Here is a 24,134-nt window from a genome sequence, read left to right on the forward strand (position 1 = left end):
TTTACAAAAATGTGCTCTTAAGCGTCAGTAGCCTGCCCGGAGGAAGGGCAATCGAATCAGCCATGGATTCCCAGAGGTTTATTTCCCAAAAATGGGTTTTGTTTTCCTCTCCTGTGAGCTGATGATCATTTGTTAAAGGTTGGCTAAACCTTCAAGTGGGCTATATTCAAAACTAATCGCGGCACTGAGACCAGCTTGTTCTTTTTGGGGGTCTCTGCCTCGTCCAGTCGGCCAGGCAGCGAGCCCTCAAACCAAGTTAGGTTTGATGCCAAATGAATGTGTATATACAACATACTTCTCTGTAAAATCGCATACTCCGCATTCTCCACAATAAATATTTGTACTAAAACATTTTGTGATTGGTGTTTGTCCCGAACTACTGAATAATAATAAACATTACCTCACACAATACCAATAATATCTATATTACAATATGTATCATTTATGTGTATTAGGCAGAGCAGATAATGAAGACATTCATTACCTTCAGATCACTACTCTTGCAAATTATATATATATATATATATATATATATATATATATATATATATATATATATATATATATATATATATATATATATATATTGGATCAGCTCAAATCTCAGAAATGACACTGGGAGACATTGAAAAGGCAGAATTTCAGGGGAACCCGTAAATTTCTCACGCCTGATAAAAACAGAAAATAATGAACTTGGATTAATCAGTTTTATTGAAGTTTTTATAAATCACATTGAAAACAATGTAAAACATTGTGCACAAATATATTGGGATGTACAAATCATAATTCTATAAAACCTTTAAAATGATGATGCCCTTTCTCATTGAGATGTAATATAAAAACAGCACTTCTCTGGGCAGTGTCACGATTGGGTTTATCAGATTATTTCCCTCAATCTTCATCAGAACACAATTAACACACATCTTACTAATCATGATAATAGAAACCCTTCTTACTGATTAAAACAGATTTTTTTATTTTCATTCCAATGCAGTTTATTATGTTAGGAAGAGTTAAACAGACATTAGTTGGAAAGACAACAGGCAAGGCTTTAAAGCTAGTTCAAAGGGACATTTTAAAAGAGAAATCAATGATATTACTACTATAAAACATATAGGAATATACTTTTTAATGTAAGAGATTCAGAACAGTGTGTTTAATATTGATGGATCTGTGTCATCTGTAGACATTCACCAGTTCTCACAGTTTTTATATTAAACTGCAGTTTAAAAAGACTGAGTGTGGGTGTACACATACTCACATTATGCCTAAACTTTCACAACTTGCATTTGTGTCTTTTAAGAGAACCGGAAGCAGTAAAAGACTTCCCACAGTGTGTGCAGTGATAAGGTTTCTCCCCTGTGTGGATTCGCTGGTGATCTTTAAGATCTCCTAATCTCCTGAAACTCTTCCCACAGCCAGCACAGACATGTGGTTTCTCTCCCGTGTGAATTCGCTGGTGGTCTTTAAGATCTCCTAATCTCCTGAAACTCTTCCCACAGCCAGCACAGACATACAGTTTCTCCTCTGTGTGGATTCGCTGGTGCATTTTCAAGTTGCTGGACTGAATGAAACTCTTCCCACAGTCAGCACAGACATGTCGTTTCTCTCCTGTGTGGATTCGCTGGTGTTTTTTCAAGTTGGCTGACAGACTGAAACTCTTCCCACAGTCAGCACAGACATATGGTTTCTCTCCCGTGTGAATTCGCTGGTGGTCTTTAAGATCTCCTAATCTCCTGAAACTCTTCCCACAGTCATCACAGACATATGGTTTCTCTCCTGTGTGGATTCGCTGGTGTATTTTCAAGTTGCTTGACTGAATGAAACTCTTCCCACAGTCAGCACAGATATGTGATTTCTCTCCAGTGTGGATTCGCTGGTGCATTTTCAAGCTTTCCATCAGCCTGAAACTCCTCCCACAGTCAGAACAGTGATGTGGCTTCTCTCCTGTGTGAATTCGCTGGTGTTGTTTCCAGTGGCCTGACTGACTGAAACTCTTCCCACAGTCAACACAGACGTATCGTTTCACTCCAGTGTGGTTTCGCTGGTGAAGTTTCAGGTTTTGTAACTTTCTGAAACTCTTCCCACATACACTACAGCTAAGTGGTTGCTCTCCAATGTGAATTTGCATGTGTATCTTCAAGTTTCCTAACTGACTGAAACTCTTCCCACAGTCAGCACAGACATATGGTTTCTCTCCTGTGTGAATTCGCTGGTGGACTTTAAGATCAGCTAATCTCCTGAAACTCTTCCCACAGTTAGTACAGACATATGGTTTCTCTTGCGTGTGAATCCGCTTGTGGATTTTAAGATCTCCCAGTCTCCTGAATCTTTTCCCACAGTCAGCACAGACGTATTGTTTCTCTCCAGTGTGGATTCGCTGGTGACGTTTCAGGTTTTGTAACTGACTGAAAGTCTTTCCACATTCTGTACAGGACAGAGAGCCCTGCAAGCTGCTTGTTTTAATGTGGTCACCCTTCTCTTTGACATGGACAGGTTCTAGTTCAGGAAACTCCTCTTGAATGTGGACAGGCTCCATCATTGAATCCTGCTGTACCTTCAGAACTGGCTGGTGGTGTTCCACAGTGCTGTGGTGTCTGAAATCTGCCCCGAAATCGTCATGACAGTTATATGCTGTCTTTCCAGTGCCTGTTTGCTGCTGTCCGTTCGGGATTCCTGACTCCCTGAAAGTCTTCACAAATCCAGCACAGTGATGCAGAGGAGATGTTTCAAGGTTTCCTTCAGGATTTAAACTCTCCCCACACCCAGGACAGGGGAGAGAGCCCTGCAAACTGCTTAAGGGTTTAGAATTAAGACTAACCCTTTTAAAATTGACTGATTCCAGTACAGGACTCTCCTCTTTTATTTGGACTGATTCTAGTACAGGACTCTCCTCTTTAATGTGGACTGATTCTAGTGCAGGACTCTCCTCTTTAATATGGACTGGCTCCATTATTGAATCTTCTCTTTCACAAGGATAATCCAGTATTATCTTCTGAACAAATTTCCTAAAAAAACATATAACACAACCTGTTACAATCCCTTAAATTCTATGAACGTGCCTTACAAACTCCAGACTCCATTAATTACCATTTTCACAAATGTGCTGTACTGAGTGAGATGAAGGAGATTTTCTATAACAAGGAAGGAAGGAAGGAGAGATGGACCAGAACCATGGAAACTTCTAAACAGATAAATATTAAAATATGTAGAAAAAGCACACTGTAGATCTATTGACTTTGTCATCGCAAATATATTGCAGATGTCATGAGTATTCCTATATTTGAACAGAAATCTAAATCAAATTAAATCTAATACATCTGGCTTTGCCTGGTGATAACGATCTATCTAACACTTTGAATATGCCAGGAGTCCATGAAACAAAAGGCTAATTAAATCTCAAAGAGATCTAAATATAGCGGACGCACGACCACACCTAGTGGAGGAAGGGGGTTTAGTCCACTAAATCAGCTTAAAGGAAACGAGATCTGAAACAATTTCACATCCTCTTGATTTAAAACCACTACAAGTACAATATGCAAGCGTTTTAAAGAACATAAGAAAGTTTACAAACGAAATTCGGCCCATCTTGCTCGTTTGGTTGTTAGTAGCTTATTGATCCCAGAATCTCATCAAGCAGCTTCTTGAAGGATCCCAGGGTGTCCGCTTCAACAACATTAAAATTTTTCATAAATCACCTAACAAGCGCAGAAGAAAATGAACTGTTTGCGATGTCTAACCAAAGTCGCATTCCCGACATATTAAAAATAACAGTAATTCAAAATAAAATCAGAATGATTTAGCAAAAGTGATGTATGTTTTATAGTTTCCCTTTCCTAAATTATGATAATGAGCTAGTCAGACGGGGGGGGGGGGGGGGGGGGGCAACAACAAATCATGATTGCGAGCCCAACTCCGGCAAGAACAAGCCAATCAGAGCTTTAAAACGGGAGATTTAAACAACCTCTGTCTGGGAAGTATAAAAGCAGACTGTAGATATTTCAAGCGCTCCATCCACATCAGACGCCCCGACACTTGGAGATAACACAAGGTACTGTGACTGCACGCCGAAACTCGACTGCTTCCAGGCTAGGTGTAACAATTCTCTCAAATATCTATTTAGCTTTTGTGTGTGCCTCGTTGTAGTGTCAGTAAGTACTACTATTTCATTGGAAAATTGTTGTTTAAAACCTTAGTTCTTATTGTAATGCTTTTAACATATTAATGTGTAACTGTTTTGTATAATTCCCAAACGTATTTTGATTACATGCTTAATAAATACCATCTTTCTAAGAAGAGATTCCCAGTACTGAGTCATCCACTCACGTTGAACAAACTAGATTTATTGAACTTGAATTTGAGTAATTACTGGTAGTTCATGGCAACGTGTAAATCTCTATTGTTTTCTGAGAACGATGTTGAAAACGGGTTTATACATTATAATAAAACACGGTTATTGCTTTTAAGAATATTAATGGTCAACAATAGTGCCCACAACCCACATATTTAACCACTGCTTATGAAATGACATCATTTCTTTCACACAAGACAAAGTTTTGTGTTTAGTACAACCGGCCCCTGCTGTTCATATGCCAAGCGCTTTCTGTTCTGCTCCGGAAGAGCCATTAGCACTCTTCTGTAACTGCAGACCCCTGGACAGTATTATCTGTGAGAGGACAGAGAAACCCCACAGCACTAGATCAGTGTGACTTACGGGCTTCACAAGAAAGTGGTGAGTTAGTGTGTGTGAAATCCAAATACTAGAGAAGAATTGGCATCTTGTATCAGAGTTGCAAACCATAAAAAACTCTACATGTCCAGCATGTTTTTTTTTATTTTTATAGTGTATAAAGATAGATTTATACCCTGGTAGAAATCAAACAATATGAACAATATCACTAAACTGAGATTTTAATAGAGATAAACCACGTATGATCCTTCTCTCAGTTATTTTAAAATATACACATCAATATTTAAATTAATCTTTTTATACCTAATGTATATTATTTTGGCAGGAACCAAAGAAACAGAACCACAGAAATGTGTCAAATAGAAGTGAAGTAAAGCCAGATACTGCACTGGAAGTTTACAAAACTGTATACAAGTCACCTGTTCTGTGGTGCGGAAGAATACTTTGCAATTATCATTGTTATTTTTTTTAATTAAAATTGTTCAATCAATTCTACTCTAGTATGGTTGATGTCATGAATAGGGTTTCTCTGTGATATGGAATACAGCAGATGAAACATGAGCTCCGATTGGCTGAAAGACCCTCAGTCTATCATTGCATTTACGAGGTGTCACTGTATTGTAATCCTTAGCAATCTATTGCAGGTTTACCAAGCTATGTTAAAGGTAGCAGTGTGTAGTAGTGGTTAGGGCTCTGGACTCCTGACCGGAGAGTTGTGGGTTCAATCCCCAGTGGGGGACACTGCTGCTGTACCCTTGAGCAAGGTACTTTACCTAGATTGCTCCAGTAAAAACCCAACTGTATAAATGGGTAATTGTTTGTAAAATAATGTGATATCTGTATAATGTGAAATAATGTAAAATGTGATATCTTGTAACAATTGTAAGTTACCCTGGATAAGGGCGTCTGCTAAGAAATAAATAATAATAATAATAAAGATACAACACCATTTGTGAAAAGAATGAATAGAATAAAGCATACACTTCCAAAGAATGCTATTTTATCTTACATGGATGTAAGTTTACAAACGAGAGGAGGCCCCATTCGGCCCATCTTGCTCGTTTGGTTGTTAGTAACTTATTGATCCCAGAATCTCATCAAGCAGCTTCTTGAAGGATCCCAGTGTGGAGTAGTGGTGAGGGCTCTGGACTCTTGACCGGAGAGTTGTGGGTTCAATCCCAGGTGGAGGACACTGCTGCTGTACCCTTGAGCAAGGTACTTTACCTAGATTGCTCCAGTAAAAACCCAACTGTATAAATGGGTAATTGTATGTAAAAATAATGTGATATCTGAATAATGTATAATGTGATATCTTGTAACAATTGAAAGTCGCCCTGAATAAGGGCGTCTGCTAATAAATAATAATAATATTAATTTCGCATTGTAACCCTGTACTGCCCTGTAACACCTGTAAATCGCCTGGAATAAAAGCGTCTGACAAATACATTAATAATAATAATAATAATAATAATAATAATAATAATAATAATAATAATAATAATAATAATAATAAGTTAAACCTGTGTTAGCGAGTACAGTTCTAAATTGCTATATTTAAGTGGATTATAACATTATACCCTGCTTTTCGATCTGTTTGCTCTAAACGTTGTATGGTAAGCGTATGTTGATGCTGGCTTCGTTTTAACATGTTTAACATAAATATTAATATTAACCGAGTGCATGGCTGCCATCAGGGTTATGTGTTCAGTGGCTCCCAGCGCCTGTACCTCTGCTAGATATACGTGTAATTAAAATTAAAACTTGACCCAGTTCCGTTTCCAAATTCCACTCTGAACTTGCTGTGTACTGTACTGTGGTATTATTATCACGACATCAATGTGAATTAAATGTGTAAAGTTGTGTTTACCTCTCGCTGTCTGTATCTCTCTCTCTCTCTGCGGTCGGCGCGTACGTTGTTGTTGTTGTTGTCTTTCTTTATCTCAACACTTCCGTTTCAAATCTAAACCGTCACTTTAAGTAAAACCATTCGGATAAATGTTTGTTTTCTTTTTAATCCGTTAATAAATCAAATCAAATGACTCGCAGCACTCGCAGCAGCTTCGGCATTCAAAGCTCATTGAGCAGGCGCAGTACAAAGCAGACAGAGGAAACTGGCGCCGTTGCGGATCCTCCGCAGGAGATTACAAATGAAAACACAACGCCAGTAAGAGCCAAAATGGCGAACCCTGTCATCCAGTTTCATAACCGCCTCTTCTCAACGCGATCCCGCCCTTGGGTTCGACAGGGAGGCCAGCAGCCAATCAGTCTCGCAAGATGGAATTGGAGTGTTTTTTACAGCCAATAATACGCAAGAGTTCCAACCAGCCACGCCCACCGCCCGTGACGCTATATTTCATTGCAGAAAATAGAAACGTTTGCTTTGTTTATTCTGCCGCAGATAGATTGCCCCCAACCGCTGAGCCAGGACCATAAATAAGCATTGAAACTCCCAGACGAGCGGGAACCAACGGAGACATACTGGGAGGCAGAGAGAGAGGGAGATTTTTATTTGCACTTAAAATTATCAGTTACAATGATCTGATTACAGAAAAAAAGCTCCTGTAACTAGGTTGCTGACGTCACGTTGACATCTGCACGTTTGATTAATTACTGTGGTATATTAACTTTGCATTTAATGCTGTCTTTTTGATTGTATCACCTTGTATAAAGCACGTTTGTTTTGGCGCATTGCTTTCTGTAGATTTGCACTGATCACACGAACACGTTAATGTTGCTCTCCTGTTCGCAGCTCCCATGCGTGTAAATTGATTGGTTTGGAGGAGCTGAGCACCTGGTATAAATGTTTCCGATGTCATCCATTCGAGAGAGTGATTTTTTTTTCCCACTGCGATGTGAACCCGAGTTTGTTTGGAGTGGAGGCTGAACCTCCAGCAAGGAACAGTGTCCTCCTTAGGCGGCTGAAGCCGCCGAACCCCCTTTTAAAAATTACCCCACTAGAAAGTGAGCTCCTGGGGTGACAGTCAATTCTGACGTGGCAAGCTGAACAGATTCCAGAAAGATCTGCTCAGAATGCTTGAGATGGCGATTTCTGAAATGTTCGGTTTTTTTTAAAAACGGGAAATAAAACAAAAACCGTGAAAGTATGAGTATTGTGATTTGAATTTATATTTACCGGAGTATTCATACTTCTAAATAATGCAGAAAGAGCGAGCTCTGGACGAATGATACGTGCATTTTTAGAAAGGGAAATCAGAGAATCAGCTGCAAGACAGATGCAAATATGCTTATGTTTGCATAAAAGTCATGTCGTATGCAGACAGGCTAATAGAATTGAATCTATTCAGTCTTGAACAAAGAAGACTACACGGTGATCTGATTCAAACATTCAAAATCCTTAAAGAATAGACAATGTCGACCCCAGGGGACTTTTTCGACCTGAAAAAAGAAATAAGGACCAGGGGTCACAAATGGAGATTAGATAAAGGGGCATTCAGAACAGAAAATAGGAGCCACTTTTTTACACAGAGAATTGTGAGGGTGTGGAACCAACTCCCCAGTAATGCTGTTGAAGCTGACACTCTGGGATCCTTCAAGAAGCTGCTTAATGAGATTTTGGGATCAATAAGCTACTAACAACCAAACGAGCAAGATGGGCCGAATGGCTTCCTCTCGTTTGTAAACTTTCTTATGTGAATGCTTTGCAAGAATGCTCTCAAAATGATTTACCAAGATGTCAGAGTCTCGATTTAAGGTTGATATTTAGAATAAACTGAGTGCGAAGGTTGTTGCCAGTTATTGTGAAAAATGTGCGCATTTTAGCCTCAGAGGGAATGCTGGTAAACAATGTACAGGTGCTGCCTCAGTCTGCTTAAATACAGCAATGAGGCTGGTCAAGAACCGAACAAGACCGGCTTAGTACAGGACCGGGTATGTAAGCACCGGTCAGTAGCGGGTTGGAACTGGGTCTTCAGTACCAGTTTGGTGATTTTAGCACCGGGTCAGAACCGGGATGGTACTGCGTCCATACAGTCCCGGGTCAGTGACTGTAACACCAGGTTGGTATGGTACAGTACCTGGTAGGAAACGGGATGGTCAGTTCTTGAAAGGAAAAATGCTGCGGAGGTCCGTTAGCGCTGTCTTTTTGTGCCCTTGGGGCGGGCCATAACTGTGCCACAGGCTCGTCAAGCAGCTTTGATACGTTTTCTGGTTTCGGGTCTTTAGGAGGTAAATACCCATATGGTAATGGTTACATTTCATACTTGAAAGGGAATCGGAACGGTCTACAAGATGATGAATGGTCCAAACAAGATGTAGCAACACGTATTTTCAATCTGCGAGTGTAAGTTTTTGATCCTGTGATTAGGAATAACCCTACTTATCAAACAAATCCTCCCCCATCCTAACAATACTTAATTCAGCTCCTTGTTATATTTATTAACTGGTTATTCTGAGTTTCTCTTGCAGCATTTTAATGAGAATGCATGAAGGAAACAGGAAACACAGCCTTTCCAACATTTAAACATGTGGTGCGTAAGGTTTTTCAAGAATTTGTTTCTATTTATTTTGGATTCATTTCATAGTTTGCTTGAACAAAAGTTATTGTATTTCTTGCTCTTATTGTATTACTTGTATTGTAACACTTGAAATGTATTTGCTTACGATTGTAAGTCTGCTAAGAAATAAATAATAATAATAATAATAATAATAATAATAATACAAGGAAAACACAACATATTTATTTATTACATTTATATAGTGCTTTTCATTCAAAGTATCACAAAGCACTGCTCAGTACATTTAAAAGAAATTGCATTTACACAATACAATACCTTTGTATAAAGATCCCCAGGCATGTCACACACACAACTGCTCCATATTAAATAGCATATTTTAAAAAACAGCATATGAAAAAAAAATTAAAAAACAGAAATTTAAGTTACATTAAAACCCACCAAGATGAGAGAGTAGTTTTATAAAAGTATGGTTTTCAGTCTTGACAAAGACTGTAACAGTCCCAGCTTCCCTGATGAATGAAGGGAGGGCATTCCATCATTTAGGGGCTCTGCATGAAAAAGCCCTTCCTCCCGTGTTCATTTTGTTGACGCTAGGAATAACCAGCAGCCCCGCATCCTGTGATCTAAGAGTGTGATTTAGATGATACGGGGTCAGTAACTCCAGCAAATAACTAGGTGCTAATCCATTCAGGGCTTTATAGGTTAACAGCAAAATCTTAATCTATTCTATACTGCACATGGAGCCAGTGTAAGGAGGCTAAAACTGGGGTAATATGTTTACTTGTCCTGGTTTTAGTCAGAATTCTAGCCGTGGTATTCTGAACGGATACCAGAGAGAAGTGCCTCCAGAGCCCGCACCTGCACCCTCGCCCCGCAGTGATGGAATGACCTTCCTACAGATGTCAGGACTGCCCAGTCCCTGACCACCTTCCGGCGCCTCCTCAAGACTCACCTCTTCAGACAGCACCTGTAGAACTCCTTTTCCTTCTGGACCCTTATCACCCTTCCTTAATGCGCTTTACTTGCACTTATCTGCTCCCTATTTTACTGCATTTAATCCTGTACTTGAGTACTGTAATCTGTCACAAGTGTTATTTAATCTGTAGTATTTTGTATTTAATTATATCCTGATGTAACTATCTACTCCATTACTGATTTGTATTTTGTCATATACTTGTACTTGCTAGAACCAAAGTCATTGTATTTATCTTGCTCTTAATTATATTAATACTTGTACTGTGATTCTTGAAATGTATTTTTGTTTACGATTGTAAGTCGCCCTGGATAAGAGGTCTGATAAGAAATAAATAATAATAATAATAATAATAATAATAATAATAATAATTACAGTAATCAATTCTAGATTAAACAAAGGCATGCATTAGTCTGTCGGCATCAGATACAGAAATAATTGGTCTAAGTTTGGCTATATTTCTCAAATGGTAACTTCCCTAAAATAAGTCTCAAATGATAGATCAGGATAGATGGCAGATATAAAGGGAATGTTTTTGGAGTAACTCTTTAAAATTGTTTTTGTAAAGCAGAATATGGGGATGATTTGTCCAGCGAGTTGTACACTACAATTTAAGACAGACAGTGTCCCTTTGTGTGTCCCCTAGATGCGATCTAAAATAAAACATTTAAAACCAAATTAATTATTTGAATTAAAATTCCAAAAAGGGGACATTTTCAAGATATTCACCATTTGCATTTATTCCCAGGCTACTGATTAAAATCAATTTTTCCATTTCCATCATGAAACTGTATATTATTATTATTATTATTTATTTCTTAGCAGACGCTCTTATCCAGGGCGACTTACAGTCGTAAGCAAAAATACATTTTCAAGAATCACTGTACAAGTATTAATACAATTAAGAGCAATATTGGGGGCATTATATCACAGTCAGAGCCTGTCAACAACTCAACTATGTTTGAGGTGTGAAGTTCAGAATTGACAAAGCTTATCACTCACTTGAAAGAGCTGGAGACTTGGTCACTAATGGGGAGTTACATATAAAAACCCTAATGCATGAGACGAAAGTGGAATCTTGCAGATGCAAATACAATCCATTTCATAGATTACTAATGTGATGTAACAAAATCAGAATGATTCAAGATGATGAATGGTCCAAACAAGATGTAGCAGTTTATATATTCCATCCAGGAGTATATGTTTTTTAATCTGAAGTAATTAGGAGCAACCCTATTTATCAATCAACTTTATTCATTTGTTTTTTGCAGATATATCTGTATTTTAATCAAATGTTATTCTCGGGTTTAGCTGTCCTCTAGTGTCTGAAATCCTGTGAATTCTCTTGTGTCCTTCAAGCGTCTGTAACTGACTGAACTTCTTTCCATATTCAGTGAAGGGATAGGGCTCCGCTCTTGCGTGAATCTGATGGTGTCTTTTAAGGTTTGATAAGTGACTGAAACTGTTCAGACATTCAGCGCATTGATAAGGTTTCTCTCCTGTGTGAATGCGCTGGTGTGATTGAAGACTTCCTGATCGCGTGAAACTCATCTCACACTCGGTGCAGTGATAAGGTTTTTCTCCTGTGTGAATGCGCTGGTGTCTTTTAAGATCTGTTAAACGACTGAATCTCCTCCTGCACTCGGTGCAGTGATAAGGTTTTTCTCCTGTGTGAACGCGGTGGTGGATTTTAAGCTGTGATAAACTACTGAAACTCTTCCCACAATCAGCACAGGGAAATGGAGCCACTCTTCTGTGATTCCCTGTAGCAGCTAGAGAAAAAGAGAAGAGAGACAAAGGTTATTGTACAGCATTCTTACACATTCGCTCTTCTGCAGGGCTTCCCCTCATAACCATGACCAACTCCTAGAGTGAACTCTGATGAGAATACAGTCAAACCCGCTTAATATCACTCCTGTTCATACCAGCCAGGCTGAATATAATGGGTGTCAATAAGTACAAATGCTTGAGAATTTCACTTTGATTATTAACACACTGCGGTTAATATCACTCACATGTACCAGTCACTGATTTCCACACCCCACCTAATATACATTTGAGGAACAAAAGCATAAGATCAGTTTTATATGCAAGTGCTGTATTGAAATGTTTCTTCTGGTGACACTTAGCAACCCGACTGGATTTGGCATCACCCAGTGATGAGACATGTGATCCCAGCACCACTATAAAGCTGTGGGAGCAGCACAACTGCAAACAGTCTACCAGAAACAGGGAAAGGCAAAGATCTAACAGCATTCAAAACAGACATGATAGTGGGTGCACATCTAGCAGGGTCACAGCAGCAAGGACAGTTATGTTGCAAGCCATTGACATAGTGGCTGGGCAGCCTCCCCTAGCTTAAATTGAGGTGGAATGGCCAAAAATATGAATCTTCAGTACACTTCTAGAGTTTAGTAACCAGTTTCTACAAAAATAATAGACAGCTCAATGTTTCTTGTTTTGTATAATTACCTCTAAATCCCAGTTCACATTCAGGTGGACAATCATCACACAGGCTGGATCCCAGCTGGTTGTTCTCCTCAAGTGTACAGACATTATTTTCAGTAGGAACTTCCTCTGCGATGGGGAAACATTCCTGTTCTATGAATTCCTCTTTAATAGGAACACATTCCAGTCGAGGGACCTCTTCATCTTTAACACATGTCAGCTCTGTAACCTGCTTTAGACTTGCACACCACCCCCGATCAAAGGACTCCTCTTGTGTGTAAACTGCTTCTATCCTTGGCCCCTCCTGTGCTTCAGATTTAGGCACAGCATGGCTCTCTGTGGGAACTGTATGAAAGAAAATTGTACAACATTATAACTTTTACTAGCTATGTTCGTCTACAAAGACACCATCTTATCAGAATTCTATTGAGAGATGTCATTGAGTCATTCTGGTGGAACAATTTGAGGAGGTGCTTTTTAAAGGAATACAGTGAGCGTCCTCTACTAACACAACCAAGTGAATAAACACCCAGGTGATTGACAGTGGAAGTGGACAGCGAGCTGCCAGGAAGACAAAGGCCAGCCCTGCAGGTGTCTGCTTGAGCTCACTGGGCACCTGGACAACAGATACAAATCATGAATGATGGCCTCTAGAGACTTCAACTTTTCCAGACACTACAGGATGGAGAGCTGGGGATGAGGCTGGATCCAACATTGCTTCTGAAGTATGTGGTAGAGGGGTGATCAATGCCTCAAATTACAGCTGAAATTAAATAAAGAACATTTCACCCCAACCACATTTCCATTTTTATAAATATTGTTGTGTTATCAAATAAAATATTTATTACAATTCCTATCAACCTTGTGAGTTATTTGCCTTGACTCAGGGATTGCATCAAAGTAAATTAGCTGTATGCGTTAGACTGGACTTTTAAAAGCATCCATTTTCTGTACAACTGACCCTTATACTTTTAAAATTACAAAAAGTCAAATATCCATGGCTAAGTGTATGACACCGGGGGAAAGTGGTAAGTGATAGCAGGTGTATAGCAGGTGCAGTGCGGATACAGTAATTCCAAGAACACACAGACAACAAAGTACAGGTGAAAATGATTGATTTAATGGTTTATAATCCAATGGTCTGATGACCCGCCAGTAAATAATAAAGAGCTGGCAATACACAACAATGTGTATTGCACAGTAATAAAATGAAGGGTTGCAGTCCCGCAAATAATAGACACGGTACAAAACACACACAATTAGACACACACGATCACTGTTCCAAAGTGAGTGCACTCAGTGCTTGTGGTGAAGTACAATATAATACGTGCTATTAGTGAAACAAGTGCTGATAACAATGTTTATTCATGACGGTAGTGCAGTGGTGATCCGGTTTCGTGCTGGCCCTTGGTGACAGCTCCGGATATGTGTTTAGCCGTCTAGTGATAACAAACACAGACAATTACTAAACAGACAAAGAAACAAAACGCTCACTAACTCCTTTGGTTAATTATTTTGGGCAATCTCCCGGTCCTTCCAGTTTCCTCGTAGCAAAACCCAAGCGAAGGAAAAGATTTACAATTCTCCAGCCCCTTTTATGCGATTATGCATGACCCCTTGGTAAACGATTACAGCTGACTCTATTGCCTGCAGCTGCTACCTCCTTTACCTTCCAGGTCAATACATTCTCGCACTGGAGTCTCGTCTTTTTCCAGGCTGACTGACTTCCCGACCCAGGGAATGAACTGTCAGGACAACCTGTCCAAAGCCTTTCCCTTTCGCTACTTCGTATCCTCACAGGTCGAGAGGGAGATTTACAACCAGAACCCATTATATTTCCGTCACAGACACATTTTCAGGGTATGTATCTAAAATGCAAATTAAAGTCTCCTTTAAAATACAGTAACAAAACCTAATCCAGCAGACGTATAACCGGTATGGTAATGTATATGGAAACGTTAGAGAGGAAGTATATTGGGGGCCCCACATTACCCAAAGTCTGTACCCCACGACTTAAATACTCTGATAAAATGGTGGGGAAAAATAGTCCTTCCATTTAAAAGTGTGTGAAAAGACTTCATCTCCCCAGAATGCCTTAAACAGGTAAAGAGCTGATAGTTTAAGTGATCAGCTAACCTGAGACAGCTGTGTGTAATTTACTGGGAGAAGGTCGGTATAAAAGTCCTGAGTAAACAAGCCTGTGTGGCTGAGCGAGGGTGAGGACCTGTTTAGAGCCGAGTCCTGACAAAGAGACTGTATTAGTACAGTGACCATATGGCTCAGTGTTCAGCGGGACAGTTTGGGACAGTTCAGGCTTTTCAAGTCGCAACCCAGTGCATTGTGGTACATTTTACCTGTCGCAGGTACCATTCTTTCCTTTTAGAGAAGCAGGACTACGCTTATCAGAATGCATTGGGTTGCGAGTTGAAAATCCTGAACTGTCCCAAACTGTCAATAATAAGGTAATATGGTTACCTTATTATTATTATTATTATTATTAGTTTATTTAGCAGACGCCTTTATCCAAGGCGACTTACAGAGACTAGGGTGTGTGAACTATGCATCAGCTGCATAGTCTCACTACGTCTCACCCAAAAGACGGAGCACAAGGAGGTGAAGTGACTTGCTCAGGGTCACACAATGAGTCAGTGGCTGAGGTGGGATTTGAACCGGGGACCTCCTGGTTACAAGCCCATTTCTTTAACCACTGGACCACACAGCCTCCTATACCTTATGTATTAGTGATGGAAAAAGTGAAGCCTCCTGAACCACTGAACCCTATGAATCATTTGGTTTGCAAAAAGATTCACTGAGCCAAAGCACAGGAAGTGCTTCATGCTCTTTAGTGCCATCTCTTGGTAGATCTGCACAACTCAACACAACAGAGTACAGACAGCCCCCTATCTCCAGAGAGAGGACATTTAGTAAAGAGGACAATCGCACTGATGCTCAGAGAAGGCAGTGTGTTACAGAGTGACATTTCACACACTCCTGACTTGCAATATCAAGCGATTTCATTTTAATTGGGCATCTATAATTTAAACAATCTTTTCAGTGTAAAGGAACATTTCAGTGTTTTTTTTTCTAAAGGCAGAGCTCTTTGAAATTGCCTGGAATATTATTATTATTTGTTTATTTAGCAGACGCCTTCATCCAAGGCGACTTACAGAGACTAGGGTGTGTGAACTATGCATCAGCTACAGAGTCACTTACAACTACGTCTCACCCGAAAGACGGAGCACAAGGAGGTGAAGTGACTTGCTCAGGGTCACACAATGAGTCAGTGGCTGAGGTGGGATTTGAACCGGGGACCTCCTGATTACAAGCCCTTTTCTTTAACCACTGGACCACACAGCCTCCTGTATTTTGCACATCATCCACACATGTGATTAACTGATAAAACCTTCTTAATAATCACATTGGAACTATAAACGTGCTGTCCGATTGAAAACAAGCTCTTGTTGCTTGAAGTAAGACAGTGTAATCTGATGAGGCTTCAGCAGCCGCAGTGTGTAAAATGGGGTGATATGCAGGATATTTTGATTCGTGCTTACAAGCAGATTCTTCGCTGGCACATGAAGTATAACTCTAGCTATAGAGAGGTAGAACATAGCGTGTTTGAATCCCTGCCATTAACACTGTTAAAGAAATTGTGTACCCTGTATCCTTTATACACTTATAATAGATCAGAGGATTATTTATTTTTGACTAATAATGTGCATAAAGAGCTCTGTTTGTTCATAATGCTTTTTTTGTTTTTTGAAAAAATATGCACATAAATATAAAACAAAAAGCAGCATCTTGATTAAATTATATTTTATATATATATATATATATATATATATATTATTTATTTCTTAGCAGACGCCTTTATCCAGGGCGACTTCCAATTGTTATCACATTATACATTATTTCACATTATTTCTACATACAATTGCCCATTTATACAGTTGGGTTTTTGCTGGAGCAATCTAGGTAAAGTACCTTGCTCAAGGATACAACATCAGTGTCCCCCACTGGGGATTGAACCCACGACCCTCCGGTCAAGAGTCCAGAGCCCTGACCACTACTCCACACTGCTGCCCTGTACAAAAAATAATTTATTTCCTTCCTATCATCTACTGCTAAACAACGTTCAAGGGTCACACAGCCTAGTGGTTCAAATGCTTCCATTGGTTCATGTGGGGTCGAATCAGCTGAGGCTCCGGTCCCATCACCAGACTGCATTACTGAATCAGTGAACTTGAATCTGTGTTCTTGAAACTTTATTATTAAGCATGTTTGGATTTTGTCAGTAAGCAAATTAGCCTGACAGTTAGAAGGAGACTCTCTATAGTTTAGTTAGCGCTCTCAGAAGGAGGTTGAGTTCTGTTTGTTTGCATTTCCTTAAGTATCAAATCTAAGGCACAAAGTGCAGCGTTTCACAAATAAAACTACACAAGTATTGTTGCAGGGTGTTGTGTCCACCAGCATCAGGAATCTAAAAAATATATGACAAAGTCTCCCAGACTGAAAAATCAAAAATGTATCTAAAAAATATTTGCCGGCAAACAATTAGACTGGTGTGCTATTATATTTGGTACAGTAGAGTTGAGTTATTAACGGGACTCATAATAAGCGCTTTAAAGGGATCTTAAGAGAACATTCTAACCAATACAAGGTTATTTAAAGAGTTGGAATGACCAAGCAACACCATCAAAAAGATCAATCTTACCTTGAAATAATCCCTGGTTCTCGTTCCTCTGAAAGTCTTGTTCATTGCAGTCGGGGTTCATGTTTCTGAGAGGTTGTTTAATGTCTGCATCTGCAGCGTTCATGCATTCCCGCACTGCTTTCAACTCGCTCTCTGATATTTCCAATCTCAGCTTCAGACTTTCATTCTCTTTCTCCTTTCCAGCCATTTCCATTCGGAATTCAGTGAATTTGCCGCCGACAACTTTTGTGATTTGGCACAAGACGGTGTCTACAGCCGCTTTCACTGCGTGCTCGATGGTAGAGGCGAGCTCGTCTTGAAAGAACGACACGGAGACGCTGACGTCCATCTTCACTGACTGTTAGCTTGAGACTCGAGTAGCGGAATCCTCTTTGATTTTAATTTATTTTATTCACTCATCTCTCTCTCCCCACCATAAACAAAGCAAACGTTTCAATATCCTGTAACGAAATTCATGCGTCACTAGCAATGGGCGTGCCTGGTGAAACCGTCGCGTATTATTGTCTGCAGAATAAACCCTAGCCCCAGCTTGCAAGACTGATTGGCTGTCCTCCCTGTCAAAATAAGTGTGGGATCAGGATGTAGAGGTTATGAAACTGGATACCGGGGTTCGCCATGTTGGCACATGTTGCGTTGTATTCTCCTATGCAATGTTCCCTTATAGAGCCGGAATGGCGGCAGTTTCGTCTCACTGCTTTGTACTGCGCATGCTTAGTTAGCTTTGCACCCCAGAGCCGCTGCAAATGCTACTAGTCTGTGGGTCAATATATTTTTGTTTAGAAACGGATTGTTTTCTTTTTAAAGTGGCGGTAGATATAAGAACATAAGAAAGTTTACAAACGAGAGGAGGCCATTCGGCCCATCTTGCTCGTTTGGTTGTTAGTAGCTTATTGATCCCAGAATCTCATCAAGCAGCTTCTTGAAGGATCCCAGGGTGTCAGCTTCAACAACATTACTGGGGAGTTGGTTCCAGACCCTCACAGTTCTCTGTGTAAAAAAGTGCCTCCTATTTTCTGTTCTGAATGCCCCTTTATCTAATCTCCATTTGTGACCCCTGGTCCTTGTTTCTTTTTTCAGGTCAAAGAAGTCTCCTGGGTCGACATTGTCTATACCTTTTAGGATTTTGAATGTTTGAATCAGATCACCGCGTAGTCTTCTTTGTTCAAGACTGAATAGATTCAATTCTTTTAGCCTGTCTGCATATGACATGCCTTTTAAACCCGGGATAATTCTGGTTGCTCTTCTGCACTCTTTCTAGAGCAGCAATATCCTTTTTGTAACGAGGTGACCAGAACTGAACACAATATTCTAGATGAGGTCTTACTAATGCATTGTAGAGTTTTAACATCACTTCCCTTGATTTAAATTCAACACTTCTCACAATATATCCGAGCATCTAGTTGGCCTTTTTTATAGCTTCCCCACATTGTCTAGATGAAGACATTTCTGAGTCAACATAAACTCCTAGGTCTTTTTCATAGTTCTCTACTTCAATTTCAGCATCTTCTGCATGCAATACTTTACACTTTTCTCTATTAAATGTCTTTTGCCATGTGTCTGCCCAGTTCTGAATGCTGTCTAGATCATTTTGAATGACCTTTGCTGCTGCAACAGTGTTTGACACTCCTCCTATTTTTGTGTCGTCTGCAAATTTAACGAGTTTGCTTACTATACCAGAATCTAAATCATTAATGTAGATTAGGAATAGCAGAGGAGCTAATACTGATCCCTGTGGTACACCACTGGTTATCTCGCTCCATTTTGAGTTATTCTGCTCTAATCAGTACTTTCTGTTTTCTACATGTTAACCACTCCCTAATCCATGTGCATGCATTTCCTTGAATCCCTACTGCGTTCAGTTTGAGAATTAATCTTTTATGCGGGACTTTGTCAAAAGCTTTCTGGAAATCTAAATAGACCATGTTGTATGCTTTGCAGTTATCCATTTTCAATGTTGCATCCTCAAAAAAGTCAAGTAGATTAGTTAGACACAATCTCCCTTTCCTAAAACCATGCTGGCTGTCTCCCAGGATATTGTTACCATATAGGTAATTTTCCATTTTGGATCTTATTATAGTTTCCATAAGTTTACATATAATAGAAGTCAGGCTTATTGGTCTGTAGTTACCTGGTTCGGTTTTGTCTCACTTTTTGTGGATCGGTATTACGTTTGCTATTTTCCAGTCTGTCGGTACAACCCCTGTGTCAAGAGACTGTTGCATGATCTTGGTTAGCGGTTTGTAAATAACTTCTTTCATTTCTTTGAGTACTATTGCCCCTGTTATGCTAAAGTTATTTAAAACTGGATAGGAACAGGTTGACATGTGGGGCATGTTGTCCGTGTCCTCTTTTGTAAAAACCTGTGAAAGGTAATCATTTAATATATTTGCTATTTTTTTTCTTCATCTATGATTTTGCCATTTGTGTCTCTTAGACATTTAACCTCCTCTTTGAATGTTCTCTTGCTGTTATAATAGTGGAAAAACATTTTGGAATTGGTTTTAGCCCCCTTAGCAATATTGATTTCTATCTCTCTCTTGGCCTTTTTGACTTGTGTTTGCAGTTCCAAGTATTCTTTCTGTGTACTTTGTTTTTGGTCCCTTTTAAATGCTCTGTAAAGTGCCTTTTTTGGCTGAATATATTTTTTAATTGATCTATTAAACCAAAACAATTACATGAAACGGAAGGCTTGAGATCGACTAAATTCTAAAAGAGACAACAACTGACGCGCCGACGCAGAGAGAGAGAGAGAGAGAGAGAGAGAGAGAGAGAGAGAGAGAGAGAGAGAGAGAGAGAGAGAGAGAGAGAGAGAGAGAGAGAGAGAGAGAGAGAGAGAGAGAGAGAGAGAGAGGTGAAATTCTCTTATTCCTTTCATATTCTGCGTTTCCATGGTAAACGGAATATTGTGTAGATGCTTGCGGGTCTTAATTCAGTGCAAGGTAGTTCACGCAGACCTGCACGCTTATGTAATATAACAAGGAGACAGACTGACGATGAAACTCACGGGTTTTCAATATTTTGAGAGCCTCGCGGCCGTGCAATGGATTCTCACGTTTGTCAGAATGAGAATTGAATTATTAAAGTCGAAAAATATAATGTTCTTTATGATGCCAGTATCAGTGGTTATACAATAAAATGAAAGACGTCATATTGTGAGAAATAGCAGAAGCAAATTGATGGTATTTCTCTCTCTCTTTATTTCACCTTCATTTTAGTCAAAGTGACGGGGAGCGACACACACTGGTTTCGTATTTCTGTAAAATGACGCTTCTTTGTTGTAATGTTGACAAATAATAATAATCACATTCACACACTAGATTTTATTAAAACTGAAAATAAAAAATAAAAAAGTATATTAAACTAAAAACCAGTATTTACAAAGAACTATGTGTAGATGTATTGTGTCTGAGTAATGTACATGTTAAACCAGACCACATATAAACATTCACTGTTAAATTTAGCGCGTGTGCACCCATTTCTTTGTTGTATTTATTTTATTTCGTCTCCACAAAAGGAGCAAAAGCAGACAGTATTTTCTTTTATTTTTTGTATGTCGTTTCGTGTGGTTTGCTTCGCTCCCGCTGTGCATAGCTCTTAAGTCAAGGTCAGTGGTGTAGCTGTCAGCCATATTGATCCATCACCAGCACCCCAATTTGTACTCAGATTGTAAAAGCATTTTATACTGTATCAATACAGAGTGGCACTTTAGAAATTTAAAACTAAATAAATAAATACATAGATCATATCTGCTGGCTAATATATGGTAATGTGACTCATTGTGTGACCCTGAGCAAGTCACCTCCTTGTGCTCCGTCTTTCGGGTGAGACGTTATTGTAAGTGACTCTGCAGCTGATGCATAGTTCACACACCCTAGTCTCTGTAAGTCGCCTTGGATAAAGGCGTCTGCTAAATAAACAAATAATAATTTTGTAGTACGGGATAAAAGTTGTGTGAATAAACACACCTACAGTAAAAGCACAGCTGTGGGAGAAGCTGGTAAGAGGGCGTGTATACAACGCGCTTGTTTCTTCTAGTTTAGAAATGTTAAACTCAAGTTTTTTTCCCATCGTCTCCCCTTACATCGCATGGCTATGGGGTGCCATGAGTTTATTTATTTATTTATTTATTTTAAAAGTGTTTATATTTTAACATTTTTTTTCCAGATTTAACTTAAGTCTTGTATTTTTTCCTCAGATTTATAAATGTTGTAAAAATAGTTTTTTTTTTTAGTTTTTTTTTAAATGTGTACATTCAGATGTAATTTATAAATCTAGTTACAAGATTTAACATTTAGCTAAATATTTAACTAAATCTCAAATCTCTTAACAAGGTTTAACATTTAGCTAAATATTTAACTGGCCAGCTAAATCTGGAGTTTGTTTGCAAATGAGCTCCGCCAGCTCTGTGATCTCAACACGATTTGATTGGCTCTTGTAATGCTGAAATTTGCATATTTCCTGATTAACAAGAGCCAATCAAATCGTGGGAAAGCACAAAACGGGCGGAGCTCATTTGCATACAAACTCCAGATTTAGCTGGCCAGTTAAATATTTAGCTAAATGTTAAATCTTGTAGCTAGATCTATAAATTATATCTGAATGTACACATTTAAAAACACATTTAGAGATTGAGAGAGAGCTGGGCGGTCAGAGCACAGAAGGGACTTATCAGGGCAGTAGTGTGGAGTAGCGGTTAGGGCTCTGGACTCTTGACCGGAGGGTCGAGGGTTCAATCCCTGGTCAGGGACACTGCTGTTGTACCCTTGAGCAAGGTACTTTACCTAGATTGCTCCAGTAAAAACCCAACTGTATAAATGGGTAATTGTATGTAAAAATAATGTGATATCTTCTAACAATTGTAAGTTGCCCTGGATAAGGGCGTCGGCTAAGAAATAAATAATAATATATTTATTATTGCAACATTTATAAATCTGGGGAAAAAATACACATGGCACCCATCGATGAAGACAAAGGACGATTACCCAGCATGTCATTCATAAGGTTGAAGGAAAAATGGAAAGATTCGCCCCACTTCTTTTTTCTTTTTGCTTTATAAAACTGTGCTTTTAAAACTTTACGTCGACGACGAACTTGATCCACAGTTCTCTGAAATCCCGCTTCGTGATTTTTTTCCCCCACCATCCTTTCAAACACTTCACACGTCTCTGTTTCTTGCCCTCAAGCTGTCTTACGACTTTAAAATCATCAGTAAACGTGACGTCTCCTCATCAGACCAAAAGTAGCTGCATTTTCTCGCACGTGTCGTCATGTCCAGGGGTCACAAATGGAGATTAGATAAAGGGGCATTCCGAACAGAAAATAGGAGGCACTTTTTTACACAGAGAATTGTGAGGGTCTGGAACCAACTCCCCAGTAATGTTGTTGAAGCTGACACCCTGGGTTCCTTCAAGAAGCTGTTTGATGAGATTCTGGGATCAATACGCTACTAAAAACCAAACGAGCAAGATGGGCTGAATGGCCTCCTCTCGTTTGTAAACTTTCTTATGTTCTTCTTATATATAAAGCGCCTTATTGTTGACACCTCTTTTTGTAAAAAGCTTTGCTGTGCATGAATGTTATATATTGTGGCAATGTCATAGAGGGCCGTTATATAAATTATAGTAAGTTGGGGCTGAAACTTCCGATCTAGAATAATTTATATAGGCATAGGCATGATAGCATAGGAGAAGCGAGGCAGAGAGAACACCAGGCGAGCAGCGGAGTTCTGGATGAGCTGGAGCGGACAGGTTGCGGAGGCAAGGAGACCAGCCAGGAGGGAGTTGCAGTAGTCTAGACGGGAGAGAACCAGGGCCTTGACCAGGAGCTGGGTGGAGTAGTTGGTAAGGAAGGGTCGGATTCTTCATATGTTGCTCAGGAAGAATCGTGCTAGAGTGGATATGTTCTGGGAGTAGGAGAGGCAGGGGTCCAGGGTTACTCTGAGGTTCTTGGCTGAGGAGGAGGGAGAGAGCGTGGTAGATTCCAGAGGAATGGAGATAGAGAGATCAGAGGAAGAGGAGGGAAAGAAAAGGAGGTCAGATTTAGAGAGGTTGAGTTTGAGGTGATTATTATTATTATTATTAATTTCTTAGCAGACGCCCTTATCCAGGGCGACTTACAATTGTTACAAGATATCACATTATTATGCGAGGTGATGCGAGTGCATCCAGGAGGAGATAGCAGACAAGACAGGTAGAGATACAAGAGGGGATGGTGGAGTCAGAGGTGGGGAAGGAGAGGAAGATCTGAGCATCATCAGCATAGAAATGGTATGAGAAACCATAGGTTGCGATGAGGGGGCCCAGGGAGCGGGTGTAGAGAGAGAACAGGAGAGGACCCAAGACTATAATAACCTCCTAAATAACCCATAAAATCAAATAAATATTTTTTATTATCAATCCTCATTGAACAGAAACAAAAGCTTCAAGTAGACTTTTAAATTCCCTGAGTGTATCAGAGCGCTAGCGGTCAAGCAGGTTATAAATCTGGTTAAAAACTGTGTCACATCACATCAAATAAATGTTATCCATGAAACATAATGAAATTGGAAGTGCCTTACTTGGTTTGGTGCAGAAATTCAGTACCGTGTAGCCTGTACATGAGAGCAAAAAACAACAAGGGGGGGGGGGATCTTTCACAAAAAAAAAATCCGGCTTTCCAGATCTCAGAAACAGCAACAAGGTGGCATTGTGAAACTCTCCACGCTTTCACAACATTGCAAGTCAATGAAACATACAAATCTGTGGACAATTACAAGCCATGCCAGAGTTATTGAAGTACAACGTTAAGGGTTTAACGTTGAGCACCCAACTCAACCCTAACTACCGCATCACTATA

At 39.6% G+C, this 24,134-nt stretch overlaps 2 protein-coding genes across 2 annotated transcripts; both read right to left on the minus strand.

Annotated features, from left to right (window-relative positions):
- Positions 1–693: 693 nt before the first annotated feature.
- On the minus strand, positions 694–6,797 carry LOC117407566 (zinc finger protein 660-like). The gene is made up of 2 exons (XM_034012685.3): positions 6,558–6,797; positions 694–3,008 (listed from the first exon to the last, which is right to left on the minus strand). The coding sequence occupies exon 2, from the start codon at positions 2,951–2,953 to the stop codon at positions 1,277–1,279; it is 1,677 nt and encodes a 558-aa protein (XP_033868576.3). The 5' UTR covers positions 2,954–3,008; positions 6,558–6,797; the 3' UTR covers positions 694–1,276.
- A 2,587-nt stretch (positions 6,798–9,384) lies between these two features.
- On the minus strand, positions 9,385–17,842 carry LOC131724808 (zinc finger protein 300-like). Its single transcript, XM_059017632.1, has 3 exons — positions 17,301–17,842; positions 12,611–12,931; positions 9,385–11,910 (listed from the first exon to the last, which is right to left on the minus strand). The coding sequence occupies exons 1-3, from the start codon at positions 17,626–17,628 to the stop codon at positions 11,423–11,425; spliced, it is 1,137 nt and encodes a 378-aa protein (XP_058873615.1). The 5' UTR covers positions 17,629–17,842; the 3' UTR covers positions 9,385–11,422.
- Positions 17,843–24,134: the final 6,292 nt, after the last annotated feature.

Source organism: Acipenser ruthenus, chromosome 57, assembly GCF_902713425.1.
Source record: "Acipenser ruthenus chromosome 57, fAciRut3.2 maternal haplotype, whole genome shotgun sequence".
NCBI classification, from domain to species: domain Eukaryota; kingdom Metazoa; phylum Chordata; class Actinopteri; order Acipenseriformes; family Acipenseridae; genus Acipenser; species Acipenser ruthenus.

Coding starts and splice junctions, on each gene's coding strand:
- LOC131724808 (XM_059017632.1), bottom strand. CDS start 17,628: ATGGACGTCAGCGTCTCCGTGTCGTTCTTTCAAGACGAGCTCGCCTCT. Junction 12,932..17,300: donor GAACCAGGGATTATTTCAAG/GTAAGATTGATC, acceptor TCTTTCATACAG/TTCCCACAGAGAGCCATGCT. Junction 11,911..12,610: donor ATGTGAACTGGGATTTAGAG/GTAATTATACAA, acceptor CTTTTTCTCTAG/CTGCTACAGGGAATCACAGA.
- LOC117407566 (XM_034012685.3), bottom strand. CDS start 2,953: ATGGAGCCAGTCCATATTAAAGAGGAGAGTCCTGCACTAGAATCAGTC.